At 35.2% G+C, this 18,756-nt stretch overlaps 1 protein-coding gene across 3 annotated transcripts in view; it reads left to right on the forward strand.

Moving 5' to 3' along the window:
• Positions 1–1,527: 1,527 nt before the first annotated feature.
• LOC106130928 (pituitary homeobox homolog Ptx1) overlaps positions 1,528–18,756 on the forward strand; it is a 46,256-nt gene continuing 29,027 nt past the window's right edge. Inside the window, exons 1-2 of one of the 3 annotated variants that reach the window (XM_013329878.2) lie at positions 1,528–1,911; positions 8,636–8,945. In XM_013329878.2, coding sequence (XP_013185332.2) covers positions 8,753–8,945 — 193 coding nt within the window. In that variant the 5' untranslated portion in view covers positions 1,528–1,911; positions 8,636–8,752. Of the gene's footprint in view, positions 1,912–5,648; positions 5,837–8,635; positions 8,946–18,756 lie in introns of those variants that run through there. The other 2 variants (XM_013329876.2, XM_013329877.2) reach the window with 2 other exon arrangements.

Here is an 18,756-nt window from a genome sequence, read left to right on the forward strand (position 1 = left end):
GGTATGCTTTAGAAAAAAAAACAATTTGTAAAAATTTGCATAGCATTATTCAGAATAGCCTTAGTAGTTTAACACTGGACACAAAAACTTTTTAAAATGTCTTATGAAAACTTAAAATTCAGATTTTCCATAGAATGTGGCATCAGCTGACCAGTCAATTTCTATGTAATAAATATTAATAAACAAAAAAGTGTTTCACTTTTCGACGCTTTTCAGTTGAAAAAGTTGTTCATTTTCATTGACAAAATGAAAATTTACCTAAATTTATAAATTTCGACAAAAAAAAATATAAGTATCGCTTAAAGTTTACAGTCTTATGCCTTTCAAAATAAAAATAAAAGATGTTATAAATGATTGTATAAAAATAATAGCTAAAAAAGTAATTATTGAAAAGAAACTCCAGGTGGCACCACAGATAATATAGAAACTAACTGTCACTTCCCGTCGGCACTTTCCCGTCGGCAATCTCAACATCGACTGCTGACTTCTTGATTAAAAAAAAACACATTATATAATTGTAAGACCCTAAGGATCACACTCATTAACCAGGCTAAATTAATTAAACACTAACTAACACGTGAAAAAGTGACGCGAACGAGTAGCCGTCGGAACGCGCGCGGAGTTTCTCGCCGCCATATTGAATCGCGCCCCGCCTCTGCGCCCATTGGCTCGCAACGCAAGGCGGGGCCTCCGCCTAAATGTTGCCAGCTTTTTGAATAAATAATTTCAGTAATTTAAGTAATGAAGGCAATTATGGCGTTGTTTAGCTAAGTTCGCGCTCGGCGAGTGGGAACTTTATATTTATACCGCTCTCTTTATGTACGCCGACGGCGGTTAATGCGCTCGATCTGTTTACGTTGCGAGCGCCCGGCTTTTATTTATTGCTGTGACTCGGTGCACGGAGCGCGATTTAAATTGCAATTATTTTGTACAATAAGTAAAACATATTGCACGATTTAAATTGTTCCGAATAATAAAATACTGAAGATAGCACTGAGACTCTACATGAGTTATGAGATTATAGCTGCTAGGATTTTGTTGTCACTTGGAAAACATTTTTATTCAACATTCTTAACAATATTGTTGAAATATGTTGTAAGTACTTAACTGAAAGATTTATGTATATAATATTTAAATCTTGATTTACATATCCATCATATAATAACTACAACTTCTAAAAATTAAGTATTAAAATCAAATATTCTGTTTGAAAATGCAATAAATATGGTGCGTAATCGTAAAAGTCACGTCACGAGAGTCCGTTCAAGACCTACTGTCCACACGGCTGAAGTAAACAGTGACGTCACGAAGCGTCATCGAGCCGATAAAAAGTCGATTTTATTCGCACAAGTTCGCCCAGCTGACTGCATCCCCCGCTCCGCGCACGCACTGAAATTTTGTAGCGGCGAGATTTCAGCAAGAGGGGGACGGAATATTCGAAATGCGGCGTGAGTGAAAGAGTGAAATATATATTAGTGTGGGTCGCACTGCGGCGCGGTAGGCGGGTAGCCGCCGGATGATGTATAGAGTGGTGGAGTTAGGTTCAAATTGCTCCGGGAAGTGGCCGAGATTAGAGCCAACGCGGGCCGCACCGCGCCGCGATCGTAAGCCCACTTAAGACTGTTTTTAATACTAGTATTTTTTACGCGATCCCGACAGGATTTAGCGGATAAGCGACGTCGTCGCGATCGTGCGCTTTGATTTATCGGTTTCGGATTCGGAATTGGTTTGTTTTCTGGTGTTTACGTTAGTGGGTGACGGCCGGTGGCGAGTGGACGCGTAATCCCGCGGCTTGTACCAGATTATAACGGATATCACCGGATTTCGTGCACTGTGAAAATCTACATCACGAGGAATCACTGAAACGAGCTATACTCACCGGCGTACAGTCAGCGTAATTAATTTTGTGCTGTAAGTATTTCGAGGTTAGCCGTCGACTATACAATGTTATGAAAAAACAATTTCATTAGTGTTGTTGGCAACCCCTTAATGATAAAGTGCTTACGTTTCTCACTGTTTCTCAGTTATATTTACGTACACACACGCATAAATCAATTTTTCATTTAACTGAGTTGACTGTGTTAATGAAAATAAAATAATAAATATTTAAGTATGTACACATGGAATTAACAAAAATGACTTAAATGGCGTTTATGCAAAAGAAAGAAGAAATCTTAAGAATTCCAATACTTTGAAAACATAACCTTAGGACTGTGTATAGGATACCTCCTAATCTACGTTGATACCTACTTGTATCAGTGATTAAGTAGATAGGTGGGTATCAAGTATATAAATTGTCTCAGATATCGTATACGAAACTATATCTATACCTACTTTTATAAATCAAGTCTTTTCCAATAGGTAGATCCTAGGTTTATAAAAATATAGTTGGATCACGTACTAACAATACTACATGATATTAGTATATTACTAAATTGTTTTTGGTTTGATAAAATTTCAACGTCTTATCTGTAGGTAATAAGTACGACCTACCTACATAGGAATTTTAAAATATTTTTTTACTTTGATCATTAAAACTATTTGATAATACAGTTTACTAAATAACTGTGCTAAGTACTGATAATCTATTTTTGTTAATTAAGTAAGTAAGTAGTTTATTTTATTGATTATGATTTTTTTATTTAAGATTAATTATTAATAAATAATAAAAGATTTTTATCAAATTAAGGACGTCCTGGTGAAGGGTCAGGTCAAAAGTGCCCGAAACCGCCGAGCTTGCATGAAGAGAGTTATGAATGTGGATGAAGCAAAGGAAGTATGCAGGGATCGTGGCAAGTGGAAAGAGGTAGTCTCTGCCTACCCCTCCGGGAAAGAGGCGTGAGTTTATGTATGTATGTATGTATGTATTAATAAATACTAAAATTCGAAACTGTTGCAAGTAACCAAAAAACACTTCCTTTATCAAACCAGATAACATTTCAAGCAAATATTATCTTTTACTTTTGATTCCTATTCTTAAAACAGTACTTATATAATACTTTATTATAGTTTGTTGATTATCAGATGTGAGTAGTAAATGTGAATTTGGATAAATGAATTCTATTCTATAGTGTATTATTTATAAAAAAATATTTTACAAAACCCAAGTCACGTACAAAATTACTTCTAAATTATAGGTAGAACGACAAAATGAAAACTGTTGGAAAAATAACAATATAGTTTATTATGTAGTAGCATTTCGTAGCACGTGCTACGAGGCCTACACACACGTAGAGGTCCCGTAGCGGTCGATGGCGTAGCAAATACTATGAAACGCTACGACTTATAAAATCACACATCTTATCACGAAATTATCTTAACTACGTGTTCATTATTGAAAGGATAATTGTGAAATCACATTGAACCTATTTAATAAAAATAAAAAATCTTTGTAAAAAGTAACGCGTAATATTCGTATATAGTCTTATAACGTCGCTAAGTTTCGCTGGTACAACATACACATGAACTGCTCGGCGCAAAATCTAATCTTCTGTTTTGTTTCCACCCACCCAAAGGTTGACTGGAAGAGATCACATCACATCAGCATTAAGTCCGCCTTTGTACCATCTCTGTGCCTTTTTTGCTGTTATGTTTATTTTACTCGTATGGTACAATTATTTGTCTATGCCTATCGCTTTGACGACGGCGCCATTGTTTGTCGATTAAAATTGTGGCTAGAGGGGGCAGTACCTATATCTTTGGAACATTTTACTATCTCTCTCCTAAACTTAGCCTTCTGGTTGTGACTATTGGCTATACGTATCCGTGAACTTAAAGAAAAAAAATGTACTTGCTTATACCATTTTACCGGGTAGACAGAGCCGACAGAAATGAAAAATCTGAAAGGCTACTATGCTCAGCTGGATAGCTTATCGTGAAATAAGTAAAAAAAAAAACTTTGTTAATTGACAGTGACTTTCTTTTTGAAGTGGGTTGAAAATAATAGGGTTGATTTTATTCAAACATAGGTATTACTATATCATTTGCTATTAACTTTCTGGACAAATTACCTTATGACATATTGCAACAGAAACTATAATATAATATATATACGGGACAAATTACACAGATTGAGTTAGCCTCGAAGTAAGTTCGAGACTTGTGTTACGAGATACTAACTCAACGATACTATATTTTATAATAAATACTTATATAGATAAACATCCAAGACCCAGGCCAATAAGAGAAAGTTCGTTTCTCATCATGCCCCGGCCGGGATTCGAACCCGGGACCTCCGGTGACACAGACAAGCGCACTACCGCTGCGCCACAGAGGCCGTCATACTATAGAATTGATATGTCGTTATCTCTTTTTCGTAGACATTGTAAGAGGCCACTAAGGTAATAAGAACTTTAGTGCAATAACCATAATCCACGATGGATTTGGAATTATATACAGAGTCACGGATGTCAGACAGGAGAAGCTTTGTGTACTTATCTGACTTACTCGGAATCTATACCTACTGTACTTACTATACTTTTTTTTGTTTTGAAATTTCTTTTACCTTTAAAATGTAGTCCTTTTTTGTTTTGAATATTCTTTCACCATTTATATGTACTTTGAGGTGGACCTTTATTTCCACTTTGAGGTATAGATTTATTTTCAAAATAGTATTCAAGGTATCGCTTATTGACTTGGAGTTTAACTACAATTGTAAACTCAGTGAGCGTTATCACTTATCACGCAGCCAGTCAAAGAACTTCCCATCATTTAATGGTGTTTAGCATAGATTTAGTATCTCACAACTGACAAAAAGCATTCATGTAGTACATATAACGTCTTTATCTTTTAAGGGAAAGACAGAGCCAACCGTTTCGTAAAAGACTAAAAAGCCACATACTGCTGGGTATTATGTAATTGAAATCTAGATAGTGTCCAGCGTGCTAACCCATCGCCTAATAGAATGATCTTAAGTATCCTTACCCGTGATTATCTTTCATAATTTGCTTGGGAAGAAAAGCAGCCGGCGCACACTATATTTCTTTTTCTCTACAAGACCAGTATGGTAGCTAGCACTAGATGAATCTGCCTATTCCCTTAGTCGTCTTTTATGACATCCATGGGAAACAGTTGGAGAGGCACTACCTTGAAACTACACGGCCCAAATCACCTAGTATTAGTACTACGATTAAAATATTGCAATCGCGCTCATACCAAATAAAAATAGGTACTGCCAATGCCCTTGCGATCCACGAATTCGCCGCACATATCTCCCGAACGATAATTTTATCAACATGTTAAATTGATAACACGTTGATAAGCCAGCGTGACGTTTTTTAGGGCTATATTCGGCCCTTAGCGGTCCCGTGTTAAAACATAAGTACACAAAAACAATTCCCATCAGAATACGTGTTACATACATACATACATATGATCACGTCTTTATCCCTTACGGGGTAGACAGAGCCAACAGTCTTGAAAAGACTGATAGGCCACGCTCAGCTGTTTGGCTCAATGATAGAGTTGAGATTCAAATAGTGACGGGTTGCTAGCCCATCGCCTAAAAGAAGAATCCCAAGTTTATAAGCCTATCCCTTAGTCGCCTTTTACGAAATCCATGGGAACGAGATGGAGTGGTCCTATTCTTTTTTGTATTGGTGCCGGGAACCACACGGCACGTGTTACTTTTCCAGTTACATGACAGTATCAAGTCATTGACAATGCCATAAAGTTTGTTATCAGTAGATAGTGATACAAATAGATATAGTCACAAATATTTGATGTGTCGTGTCGAACATTTGAAACACATGTTTTACAAGACTAATATAGGTGATACGAGTTGGTTTTGAGTGCAGTGTTATTCCTTCGGCGTCTTTCAAGTTTACTACGTGATAAGGTATCGTTTTCACAATTACAAGTAGTGTCCTGAATGTATTTAAGTGGCATAGTTTTATGTACTTGCGGTGCGTTAAATAAGTATAACGAAATATGCGCAAACAAAAGATGAACGTTGTAATTACTATAAACAATGATTCAAGTAACAAGTGCGTGAGTAATCGGTGAAAAAAACAAATACGTCTGTTAAAAATATTATGGATAGAAACAGCTTAACTATAACAAGCCATCAAATCTTTGTGTTACACCACTTAAATGTTTTATACTATTAACTCACTTATTACCGTTAATATCGTATTTTCAATAAGCTATAACTATAAGCCACGCTATAGAGAAATTCACACTAATCCTATTATAGTATTTATAAATATGTAGAAAAAATGTATGACATAATTTTTTGATTTTTGACAAACATTTCTGCTCCAGACTATAATGCCGTTAGTTCTTGTCCTTGTCCGAACTGTTTTAATACCCAAATAATTAAATAAGCATAGATCCCAATACTTTTTAAGTCAATTCAAATACAAAAAATTGCTAATGAATAGTGCCCAAAATCTATTGCCACTTTTAACACAGGAACAAAAGGACAAGAGTTGAATCGTAACCGACGAAATCGGAATGAGATGGCGTTTTAATAGAGATCCACTTTCGCCAACTTAAAGCTTCGGGCTTAAAAAAGGCTTTACATCGGTTTAAGCGGATGAGAGCGGCTCAAGTCGGCCGATTGCTGGCTTCGGATGACTCAATTACTTACCGACTATTGTTATTGTTTTGTTGATGTTCTTCGGTGTAACTGGGTTATGTAAATAAAAATATTGGATGGAAGGTTCATAAATCACACGCATTTAGGTATGAGAGGTTTTAATTGAAATTAATGACGTCACGGCTTCTGATACACAGTCGTGCTAGGTTAAGGTGAAAGTGAATGTCTCTAGTGTCAGTCTTTTTCGCTTACGGGATTAACAGAGCCATAAGACACAAGACTTGATGGCCACATTTAGGTGGTTGGGATAATGTATTTTATATTTGATAATTTTTTATTTAGTAGGTTCGTAAAGGAATAAACTTGATGAAGAAACCCTTTACATATTATAACAAAATCTAGTTAGGCAAAATTTATAAATATATATATTTTTTAATAATATAATATTTAAAGTGATGTTGATTGAATATTACTGATTGAAGATAAACTAGAAACATTTTTCTTTTTTGGATCTTATTATTAGATACTAGTTTAATTTGTCTAATATTTGAAGAGATTTTTATATTTAAGTTAAATTGACGTCAATGGTATCACGTACATATTTTGAAAATAAATCTATTATTTCTATTTTATTGAAAATTAATTTAATTATTGATTTTCAAAAACGTTTTATTTCGTACTTGAGTTTAAAAATTTACAAAACCTGTTGGGTGTTTGGCGTGATCGAATTAATGATAAACTTTATTGGAGCTTGTTTAAAAAATTATAATATCGCTTTGGATGAATAAACTTAATAAAATGATGTTATATAACTGCAATAAACCTTAATATTGTATTAATATGTACTCAATTGTTATCTATTTGATAATACTTTCAACTTATTAATTTAAATTAGTTGAAGATTAAAAGCTTATTAATTTTAATTCTTTGAAGATAAATAGCTTTAAAGCTAATGGTAAATAAATAAAAGGTTATGAGAAAGATGGCCGGTGTTAAGTTTTCACTAAACGACAATTGACAGTGATATCTAAAAACCATTTATTGGTAAAAATCACAAGTAACGAACAACATTCACACAGACATATAACCACGTCTTTATCCTTTTAGAGATAGACAGAGCCAATAGTCTCGCACACTGAAAGGCCGTGTTCATCGTGATGTCTGAACCCAAAATCCCTGACCACCAAACCGATACGCCATAGAGGTCAAAGCGTATTTCACTATAGAGTTTCACTATTACCGTTCTTTCTAACGGGAAGTCGGAAAACCATCGGAAAACCGAGAACATTCACGTTTCGACGCTTTTTTCTTTTTTTCTCTGCATATTCAATTCCGTCGGCTGCCGGCTGCATGTAAAAAAGACAATTAAACCTATAAATCATTATGTATGCCTTTTTCCTGCGATATTTTACGAAACGACGCCTATGCACTGACGCGTCTATTTGAATTATGAAAGCAGTAAAGGTATATATCTCGACGCACCATTTTTTATGACGCTTGCCTTTTTTATCGCTCAAACAAAGTCCTGTGTATCGCTTTAAATCACGCTCATGGGATTGATTTATTCTTTGTAACTCTGGCTGCACTGATGCGTTTTGGTCAGTCAATGAATTTTCCATAAATATGTGCATGCTCTCTTTCTCTCTAATTATGCCAAGCGCATTTCACGTTTTATTACCAGCTGTTGACCTCGAAGCCCGTAGTCTGCTACACACAGCATTTAAGTTGTTGTGAAAAGATTTGGCAAAGTTAACACTTTCAGTCTTTAGAATACGATTAGGATCACTTCAACTCTTACTTATGTTTTAAGATTATTAAGATTGTGAGCACTTTCACTTAGTGCAATTAACATGACACAAAAATGTATTAGATTCCTAATTGGCGTGAGTCACTTCTAGTTATTGCCACCATTACCACTTCATGATCTTGGCATAAAAGGACACCTGCCTCAAAGTTGGTGTAAGAAAACAAAGATAGCAGCTACCCTGGATACTATATTTTTGGGTCTTAATGTTAGCGTACTCCTGCCTCCAGAGAGGTTGTTACAATGAAAAACGTCAAGAAAATAATAATAATATGCTAATAACATTCTTCCAGCCGGATGCTCCACGGTTAACCCGGAATCCCTAGTCGCCGTCGCGACCACTTCCCTCCGCGTCACCACCAGGCATCACCATTCACCTCCGCGTGTACAAGGAAGCGCTGGCGGCCGGCATGGAGCCGCTAAGCGAGAACGGGCTCTGTCTATCCGAGTTAGACCTCCACGGCGGGCACCTGCACGAGTCAGTGGCGGCCTCTGTTGGCTCGGCCATCTCCAGTCTGATGGCCCCGTTGCACCACGAACCGCAGCATGCACCGTTGCATCACGCGCCTCCGTTACACCACGAGCCGTTGGAGAAGCTGAAATGTAAGTTTTTATTTATTTACCTACTCGAGTATATTTATAAAGTCCCGCTAGTCCTGCTGGAATTTTGGGATATATCTGTCTTAATGAAGAGTTAAGAGAGGATTTCCCGAAATTACAGGTCCTAGACCAGATACATAAGGACCTATCTTCTAAATTTCAAATCTCTAGACCCATTGTTTTGAACTATGCATTGATATGCAATTTAATGAGTCAATGTCTCATTTATTAGTCTCTGTATAGCAGTTGCACGGAGCTTTGTTCACTGAAGGATCTGTATAATAAAATATCGGTGGCGTCATATTAATCTTCTCAAATATGATCCGGCAGAATCGACACGCTAAGAAGATTGCACAAAATTAATATCAATCAATCAATGGGTCAAACCGAGATTATTTAGGTACTTATAGTTTTGTAAGTTTTTATAAAAAAGCTTTGTATTCGTGTATCGTCGTGTCGTCTTACCAATCTATTTCATATTCTACAAGATACATTTAGATATTTAGAAAAACAGCTATACTGACACAAAAGATAAGCATTAGGAGTTTTATGATTACTTTTTATACAACTTAATTCTTCCTGAGACTTTCCTAAATCTTAATGAATTAGAAAGATTTGGATGCAGGTCGATCCACCACTCAAGGTGGAGATCATGGAAGCAAGCCTATGTCCTGCAGTTGATTTCTTAAGATAAGTCAACGTTCCACCAACCCATATTTGAGTCCTTTCAGACAAATATACCTACACCAACTTGTGACGATATTTAAAAATACACTCAATTCATTTACATTCTGTCTGGCAATTCCGAATACTTACACTCTAGAAAACCAATAAAAATGTGTCAGTTATTTCAATACCGAACGTCCAATCATTTGTTCGCATTTTACAGGCTTTTTTATAAAACAAACAGATCGACTGGTCGGACGACAGGCTTCTGTTTTATATTGGCAAATAAATCCATTTTAAACTCCGCTCCCGAATAAAATCAACGCGACTTCTGTCCCAACGTTTCGTATACGATGGAGTCGAAGTGGAATGGAACTGACATTTACATTTGTATTCTTGTGAGCGCGACGTTATTAGAAAATGTCAGAAGCAAAATAGATGAGGCCTTTGCCATGATTGCCTGCATTACACGAGTAGATAAATTGAAAGTTAACATCAAATCTAATCAAATCAAATCTAAACAAAGTGGTAAAAATTAAAGTAATTTGAAAGATTTCAAAGCTCCAGTCATGCAAGTTCAAAGTGAATGAAAACACAAAAGTTATTTTTTTTATCAACTTATACCTTATTTAATTATTATTAAACGATAAAATAAGTAAAGGTGATCCTAAATATTGTTTACGCAATAAGATTACTGTACTTTCGTGTTGTCTTTTCTATAACGTAATGAACTCTACGTTTCTTTATCCGTTTTATTTTATGAAGATATGTTCGCTGCTCTATCCGAGAACATTGGATACTGTTCGGATTTAAAAAGGGTAAATAAATAAGATTTTTTTTTCGCCTTTATTACAAGTACGGCTTCGTATTCAATCGAATTCGTATACTTACGGATCATTTGAACTCAAAATTCATCAAATGATTCTTTCTCTGTATGCATTCTGATTGCGATTTTTTCAGTATGAGAGTTTTCAGTATGAGATAGAAATCCATCAAATAAAAGTAAGAGACAATTTACAATTATCTAGCCAAGTATTAATGGTTGCCTAAGATTTTCAGTACATTTTTGCCCTTATCCGATATCCACAGGAATTGACATATAGCCAAGTATTTAACAAGTTGACACCCTAATTTTAAGCTTATAAAATGATATTAAATCATTTTATAATCAGTGACATTTGTAAACTATATTATGGACACACTAAACCATTAGCCAAACATATTGCTGATGAACTTTAGTGGATAACCAAGAAATCCATGAAATAATCATACCATTCCATCTTCTAATAAATTTTATAAAAGTGGAGTCTAGTTCACTAAGAGAGGGTTTTCCAAAATTCCTGCAGGAACGGAATAAGTCGGATTTTTCCATGCAAGTTGAGCGGGCGCACTCTAGTTACATTACAATTATAGACATAATCATATCAAATATAATAATGTCGTAAATGACATAAAACACGTGTGGATGACAAAACCCCTGTGACGTGATGCGGGCAACTTTACCCAGGCTGAACCTATACAAAATTAGCTACCATTCAACACCCTCATTTGGAGAATATTCATATCTTCACAGTTCAGTGGTATATCGAATTTTGATGTCTATATCACTTTGTATTTCAGCGTATCAATACAAGATAGTATGAGGCTAGTACTTGCAGTTTTAGTGATAAGTAGCTATTTAAATATCTAAGTATACCTCGTAATGGATTAGTTGTATGTTTGTATGTATGTATTTTATTGTATCCTGAAGTATTTATGACGATTTCAATTACTTACTAACTTTTGAAAGAGATTTTGATTGTTTGTCGCCAAAAACATAATACCTAAGATAGATAGATAATTTCTAGACAAACTAAGTAAAGTCATTCCATATACATGTCATCACACGATTATCTATCACAAAGAAAACATTTGACCTATTAAAAAAAAATCTTGCAACCTGTACAGTCGAGACAAATTGCATACAAATAGATGTTGGCGAGGGCCCTGGGCCCCGAACGGCTAATCTGATAGTTTTTACAAACACATCAATGCCGGATTACTACCCCCGGCTGTTTAGTTACGCAATTAGTCATGCCGATAGGGGGCGCTCTGTCCGTATTGAGAGATGCTCTACTTTGTGTAATTTAAATTCTCAATTAAAATTGCGTGCTGCAATATAACGTATAAACTGTAGTAGTAGTACACGAGATTTGTGTTAAAATGTTGTTCATTCATTAATTCATATAATCACGTCTATATCTCTTGCGCGGTAGACAGAGCCAGCAGTCTCGAAAGGCTGACAGGCTACGTTCAGCTGGTCCTAATAATAGAATTGAGATTCAAATACTGACAGGTTACTAGCCCGTCGCCTATAAAAAACTCTAAGTTTATAAGCCTATCCCCTAGTCGTTTTTTACGACGTCCATGGGAAAGATATGGAGTGGTCCTATACTTTTTTATATTGGTGCCGGTAACCACACGGCAAAAACTTTGTCTATATCTATATCGTGTTTATGTCTCTAGGAACAGTATATACTTATGTAGTTGGATTTTAATTTTAGGTAAAACTTTTATTGAAAATTAATTTATGAAAATTTAGTAGAGTTTACAGTCGCTTAAAAATCCACAATACGAGAGAGATTAATTTGAAATTAATTATATAATAATTAGATTGACATAATTGATTCCTTTTCAAATAAAAGTTAAAAGAGTTTTACTTTATCTTAAACCTCAAACAAAAAATAATTTAAAATACTTTTTAATTTAATACTGAAGTGAAGCATCCTTCCATCGCATTATGCACGTGAAGGCGACACAAGCTGAATGATTTGCAATCCATCACCGATGCACAAAAAGCGCAACTGAGCCAATCATTTAAAGTCAATTCGGATGAACCGAACATAATGTCACTACACCTCTCTTTCCTTCATTCACAACCCTCCTTTAATAAAGCTTTTTATCTCCCTCGCACATTAAAAAAGGGCCCCTTCAAAGCCGGTGAAGCATTATATTGCAATGATTATTCTTGCACTTGCAGCATTGAATTTAAATGGGGGATTAAAACGGCATTTTATTTATTAAGGCCCATTGTGTTTAAGTTCATTAGCCGATTGTCGCCAACACTTCTTTGTTAGTTTTGGAAATTGTCTATCCATGATTAATGGAGCTTATTAGATAATGCGTTTTTGCAGATTCATTTTGCTGTATATATTCGTAAACTGAGTCAACTAGCTCACGTGGTGGCAATTAGAACTATTCAAAGTCAAATAATTATAATATTGTGAAGTTGACGTTGTTGATGAAAATGCTGCAGTGCAGTTTGTTACCGCTTCTTCTGCACTGACGCCTTGGAAGCGGCAGTAAACTTAGTTTTTAAGTAATTTATTTGACGTCTACCAAGTTGTTAAACCATACGACAATTATTAAGCGATATAATAATATCCTATAATAATGAATAAAAATTTTGAATTTGAATAAATAAATACCTACATATAATCACGTCTTCATTTCCTGCGGGGTAGACAGAGCCAGCAGTCTTAAAAAGGTAGGCCACGTTCAGCTTAATGATAGAATTGAGATTAAGAAGAATCCCTAGTTCGCCTATCCCTTAATCGCCTCTTACAACATCCATGGGAATGATCCTATTCTTTTTCTATTGGTGCCGGCAACCACACGGCAATTATAATTAATAATTTAAGTAATTAGTTATGATTCCAACGCATTTTCTTAATACATCACAACAAGACGCAAAAGAGACTTCTCCTGGCGTTAACTAGGATAAAAATTTCGTACTGTCAGAAAAGTAGAAGAAGAAGTATGCAGGAATCGTGGGGAGTGGAAAAATGTACTTACGCCCTAAAGATGACTCTCGATTAGCTAAACCAATGTATTTTTGTTCACAAAAATTTGATATTACTACGATCAGTATGTGAAATATAACAAAATGCTTCCCTCTTTATTTAAGCTAAAAATATCATCATCTCTGGCTCCTCGCTTATCCGTTGAAGATTGTTCTCATATCCCGCGATTTTTATAAAATAGGCGAAAAACACGTTTCGTGGCTTTAATTTTAAATTGAGCAGGTTTTGCGGAATCTTACCAAAGCTTCGGCAGCGTTGGTTTTGTCGAAGACCCCGCTTTTTTACGTTGTAGCTTAATCGAAATCTCATTACCTTTTTTCGAAAAAAATATGAAAAATTAATTATGAGGGATTTGTCTGGGTTTTTAATAAAAGAGTTCCACGCGGATGTCTTTACTTGCTTATCATCATTTATTGGATGGGACCTCGGCACGTCCAGGGAGTTTTTAATATAGAGTGGTTTAGAGGTTGGAATTAGCCGGAGTTTGTTATCGCATATATTAAATAGTAAAAATTATTTGTTGTCTGAATAGGCAATTGGAATCAATATTAAATTGTTAATTTTATATTAGTATTTCTTCTTCTCTGTTTGGTATCAACAAATTACTTAAACAAATAAATTTTCAGGCGTAGCTAATCTGACAAATAAATATACGTTTGCGGTCACACATCTGGTATAAATTACTGGGAGATCTGGAGACCGAAATCTTGCACTTTTTAGAGATATACTGTCAATCGTGGTATTATCTAGCGACTAGGCCATAGTTCCGCTGACTTCCTCATTTTCTGGAGAGGAGCCCAAGGTGCGCGTTTTGATCATGATCCTGGATCTTTTTACATCAAATGTGTTAACAGTTACAAACCCGAATTACCCATCAGGTTTATAACTGTAAACATGATTTACATAGTTAATGACTGTAAACTAAAAATGTCACAAGAGAATTACAAAATCTTACCGGGTGAGGTCCCTCCGGAAACTGTCAAACAGATCCCGGGATAAGCGAGACAGACAAACATTGTGACGTAAGTGCGCGTGCGCCGTCCAGGTAGATACACGATTATCTCCACCACAAATATTTGCCTTCATACGACCGCATCTCACTGTCAACGACATACTTATGACCTGCGCTAAGGAATTTAGTGGGGAAATATTTGAGTGATGTGATTAATTTATCCATAATTCTTTATTAAAACTAAAGAGAGACTACTTGGAACGAATAGGCTCACAATCACCAATCTTGATGTAATAGAAAAGGGTATACCAATAGGAGTAACATAGACTTTTTCCAGAAGAGCTTACCTGCGAAAGTCAAGTCATAGACCGGGTATTAATATTAAAAAAAAAAACAAACTCTATATTCGTAATTTGAATGGTTCTCTAATGATTCCCCATATTCCTAAGTACAAGAAGTTGTTTTTTTCTTATTTTAATGATAATAGTGCATCTATTTTTGCTGTTGCTGAGCTAATGCAAATACTAAAATACTATGCGTCATTTATTTTTGTAACAAATTTTCTTGTGTCTGTTTTTAACTTCGGTCTGATTAGTGGGTGTGATTTATTAATATAAAAAAATAAACGGTGCCACGCTGTCTGTGCGTAAGCCGACGTCACTATAAAGATTTTTTTTATACCATTTGTTACAAAAAATTTGCAGCCCTATGCAACATGGGCCGGTCTGTCGCTCACTTTGATCGCGTCATGATAAATTGTATTTTTTACCTCCCTTTTTTATGGCGTCAGGATTTGCATGTTTACAATATTTCGATGTTGCAACGATTGGAACATTTTATACTTACGCTTGTTTACGAGCTAAGTTATGTCAAAAGTGTTTCGGTTTAGCATCTGTCTTGTCTTTGTATTATATATTGTATAAGTATATACTTATTGTAACTTATTGTCCGATTTTTAAAACACGTTATCTACGATATCGTATCTGTCTGTAGGTAAGCAGCTAAGAAGCAAATAAAAAATTGGGGATTACTAAGTATAACTTTAGCTTAAAGCTTTCATAGAAGGAATGAATTAAATTTCAGGCTAAAAATAAACTTATTATCAGACGGGATGTAAACTGGAAAGAGTAATCTTCTTTCATTATTTCTTTCATTTTACTCTGCGTAGGCTTCCAAGTAAAATTAAAGTTGCAGAGAAGGTTCTCTTGATTACAAGTTTTTACCCTTTACTTGAACTTAAGCTTATAATTGAATATATGTTGTACTTAAATATATTGAAGCTCTAATCAAATAGTTAGCGGTAAAAATGTAAGAATTCCTCGTCTTCGTCGTCTTTTGTTTTTGGACTTACGAGTAGCTCGTTCATCTTAGATGACTGCACCACAGTTAATCTATAATAGGGTTGTCTCGTTATTAATATCTCCACAACTATTAACATGTGCACGGGCTATTAAACTTTGTCGTCGGCAATTAGTCCGCTAAATATGTGGCATAGCTACGAGACATATGACACGCATTCTGTTAACAAATTGTAGTGTTATTCTAATAGGGAGAGATATGGGAAGTGTTAGCGTGGAGCATATTTTGACAAAATTTATGACTACCACGCCTTCGCAGCGTTTTTTGGTGCAAGCCTAGGGGCGGATGCAACATCTGCCGCTCACGCCCTCTCGTGGATCTTATGAATTTTGATAATATTTACAAACTGGGTACCTATTTCTTTTTTCATTTGGGCAAGGAATTAAGATAAAAATTGTTAAATAAATTCCATTTTATACTTAAGAAGTTCTAATATGCTACAGGCTCGACAAACCATTACCATCAGATAGATGGTATCCCTATTTTCCTCCCTGTGTAAAAAAAGAACAACATTACTTTAACCACAATAATTTAATCACTCAAAATTTCACAAAAATACAATGTAAGATAGGTTTGCTACATTGCCTTGATTTGTGTCTTGAAGGTGGCCCAGGTATCTCCTGAGCCGTGTGTACTATATATTTTTCATGTAACAGTTTTTCTGTGCATCTGTTTAGCATTCCCATCAAAATCTAGTGAAAGTAAACTTTTTCAAACTATTTCCGTGCATTCGAAAATGTCATGTCATTAGTAAGGATATCAAGGTATCGGAAACCATTTAACTTATCACCATCGACTATCAATCGAAGTCAAGTAATGAATTGCCCAGCATGAAATCGCATTTGTATTGGCAAACAATAAGTCAACAGTAGACAATATTTACCAGCCCAGTGATTGATGGTCACAGATGCCAACCCTAGCCGACCATCTGTCAACCCGTTAGGTGGTCAGCCCTTTCTGCACTTTCACTCTCATTGCCATTTTTAGGACAATCTGTTGTAGATAGGGTTAGATTTCATTTCTTTCCGAGTTATTTCGGTGATCAATGGTGTGGGATTTCGACTTGTTAGTGTGTAATGGGTTTTGAGAATTTGTCTTGTGGTCTTTAATAAACTTAACTGACTTATTCTGTTTATTTTATCTATTGGCTGATTCGACTTCCCAATAAAAATCTTTTATCCAATCTTAATAAAGCTGAACATACATATAAATTTTTAAAGTGTTCGTTTATTTGTTGGTCATCCCTTCATCTCGTTTTATATTCTTGACTAACCTGTTACCTCAAATTTTTTAAAAACGAGAATGTAGTAGAACTAGCGGATCTACGGATGATAGCTATATTGTAATTTTAGTTACTATACAAAACTAGGTACTTAGGTATTTATGCAACATTTTTTACAACCCTGAATAAAAGAACAAACCCAGACCTAGGCATATAATATTCCCAAAATAATGTCCCCATCTCTGTTATTACTTTCCGTTTATTTTCATTTTATTTGCCGCTATAAAAGGGAGGAATAACGGTTGTTAAAGAGTAGCGCACATTGTACACACATCGGGCAATAAATCTTTATACTTTATGACAAATTGTTGTCTGTTCGCCCTCGTACAAAAGATCTAGAACAAATAGTCCCGTAATGCCCTGATGGCCGAAAGTCACAATACGACAATGCCACATTGTAATGACTACAATGTTTGCCCTAATATCGGTTGGAGAGTACACAAAATATTGTATTGTATTTTATATTTATTGCCTCTAGTGATCTGTGAAAAACTTTCCCTAGTGTAGTTTTAAGAACATTTTACAACTTTTGTTTAGAATTCTTTTTTGGTTGTTTTGATTTCTATGATAGTTAATTACTTTTCAACTGTGGAAGTATTATTAAAAAGAACAACTACTAATTATTAATCCAAAAATTAATAAACAGATTTAAAAATCGTTTACTTGATTTTGATAATTATTCTCCAGTAATAGGTTCTTTCCTATACCTGTGGGAATCTTTAAGTGCTTATTTCTACACATCACTAAGAAGTTACTAAGATTTTTACAGATCAAATTTTAATTTTATGTGACCACGCGTAGTTTTATATGAAACCTCACTACACCTTGGCCCTCCGTACCTAACTAAATTTCCTATTCAAATCCCATAATAATCACGATGACATTGTGAAATTTCGCACACAGAATTTGAGTCTAATTTAGGTTCACTGTATAAAACACAGTGACGTGTCCTGTGATATATGAACTACCGACAATGGCGGATGACACCGCTTTATGACAGCCTCCGCCCCACGTAATTATATTATTATGACTCCACCATTATTCCCCAAATAATGCATACCTAGCTTAAGGAATGGGATGTGCATTATTGCTTATTTTCATAATAAATTTTAATAATAATAAAATATGTGTAAGTATTAGACTGTAAAAGGTAGACAATGCTTAGGATTTAGAAAGAAAATAAAAATATAATCCGAGTAGTTTCAACACATGAGTGTCGCTTCGTGTTAAAACCTGACTTACCCCAACCGGGATCATGGTCAAAGACTCCCGAATTCCTCTCCAGACGTAACTGAGACTTACGCCAGGATAAAAAAGATGAATTGTGTCATTCTAGAAGTTTAACGAATATAATTTGGTACTCATTTTGATACTAGGAGCAATCTAAACTTTTCGAGTTTGTTTGATACCCCACATTAAATGAAATTGGTCGTTGAATGTAGAATTTTAATGAGAATCGATTTGACCGTTCATAATCTTCTTTACTATCAAGGTTTTTAACACAAGTGCCTATTTAAACCATATGACCACATACGAAAGAAGCTCATAAAAATAGTTTCTCATACGTACATACATATAATCACGTCTATATCCCCTGCGGGGTAGATAGAGCCAACAGTCCCGAAAGACTGAAAGACAACGCTTAGCTGTTAGGCTAAATCATAGAATTGAGATTCAAATAGTAACAGATTGCTATCCCATCGCCTAAAAGAA

Source organism: Amyelois transitella, chromosome 14, assembly GCF_032362555.1.
Source record: "Amyelois transitella isolate CPQ chromosome 14, ilAmyTran1.1, whole genome shotgun sequence".
NCBI classification, from domain to species: Eukaryota; Metazoa; Arthropoda; class Insecta; order Lepidoptera; family Pyralidae; genus Amyelois; species Amyelois transitella.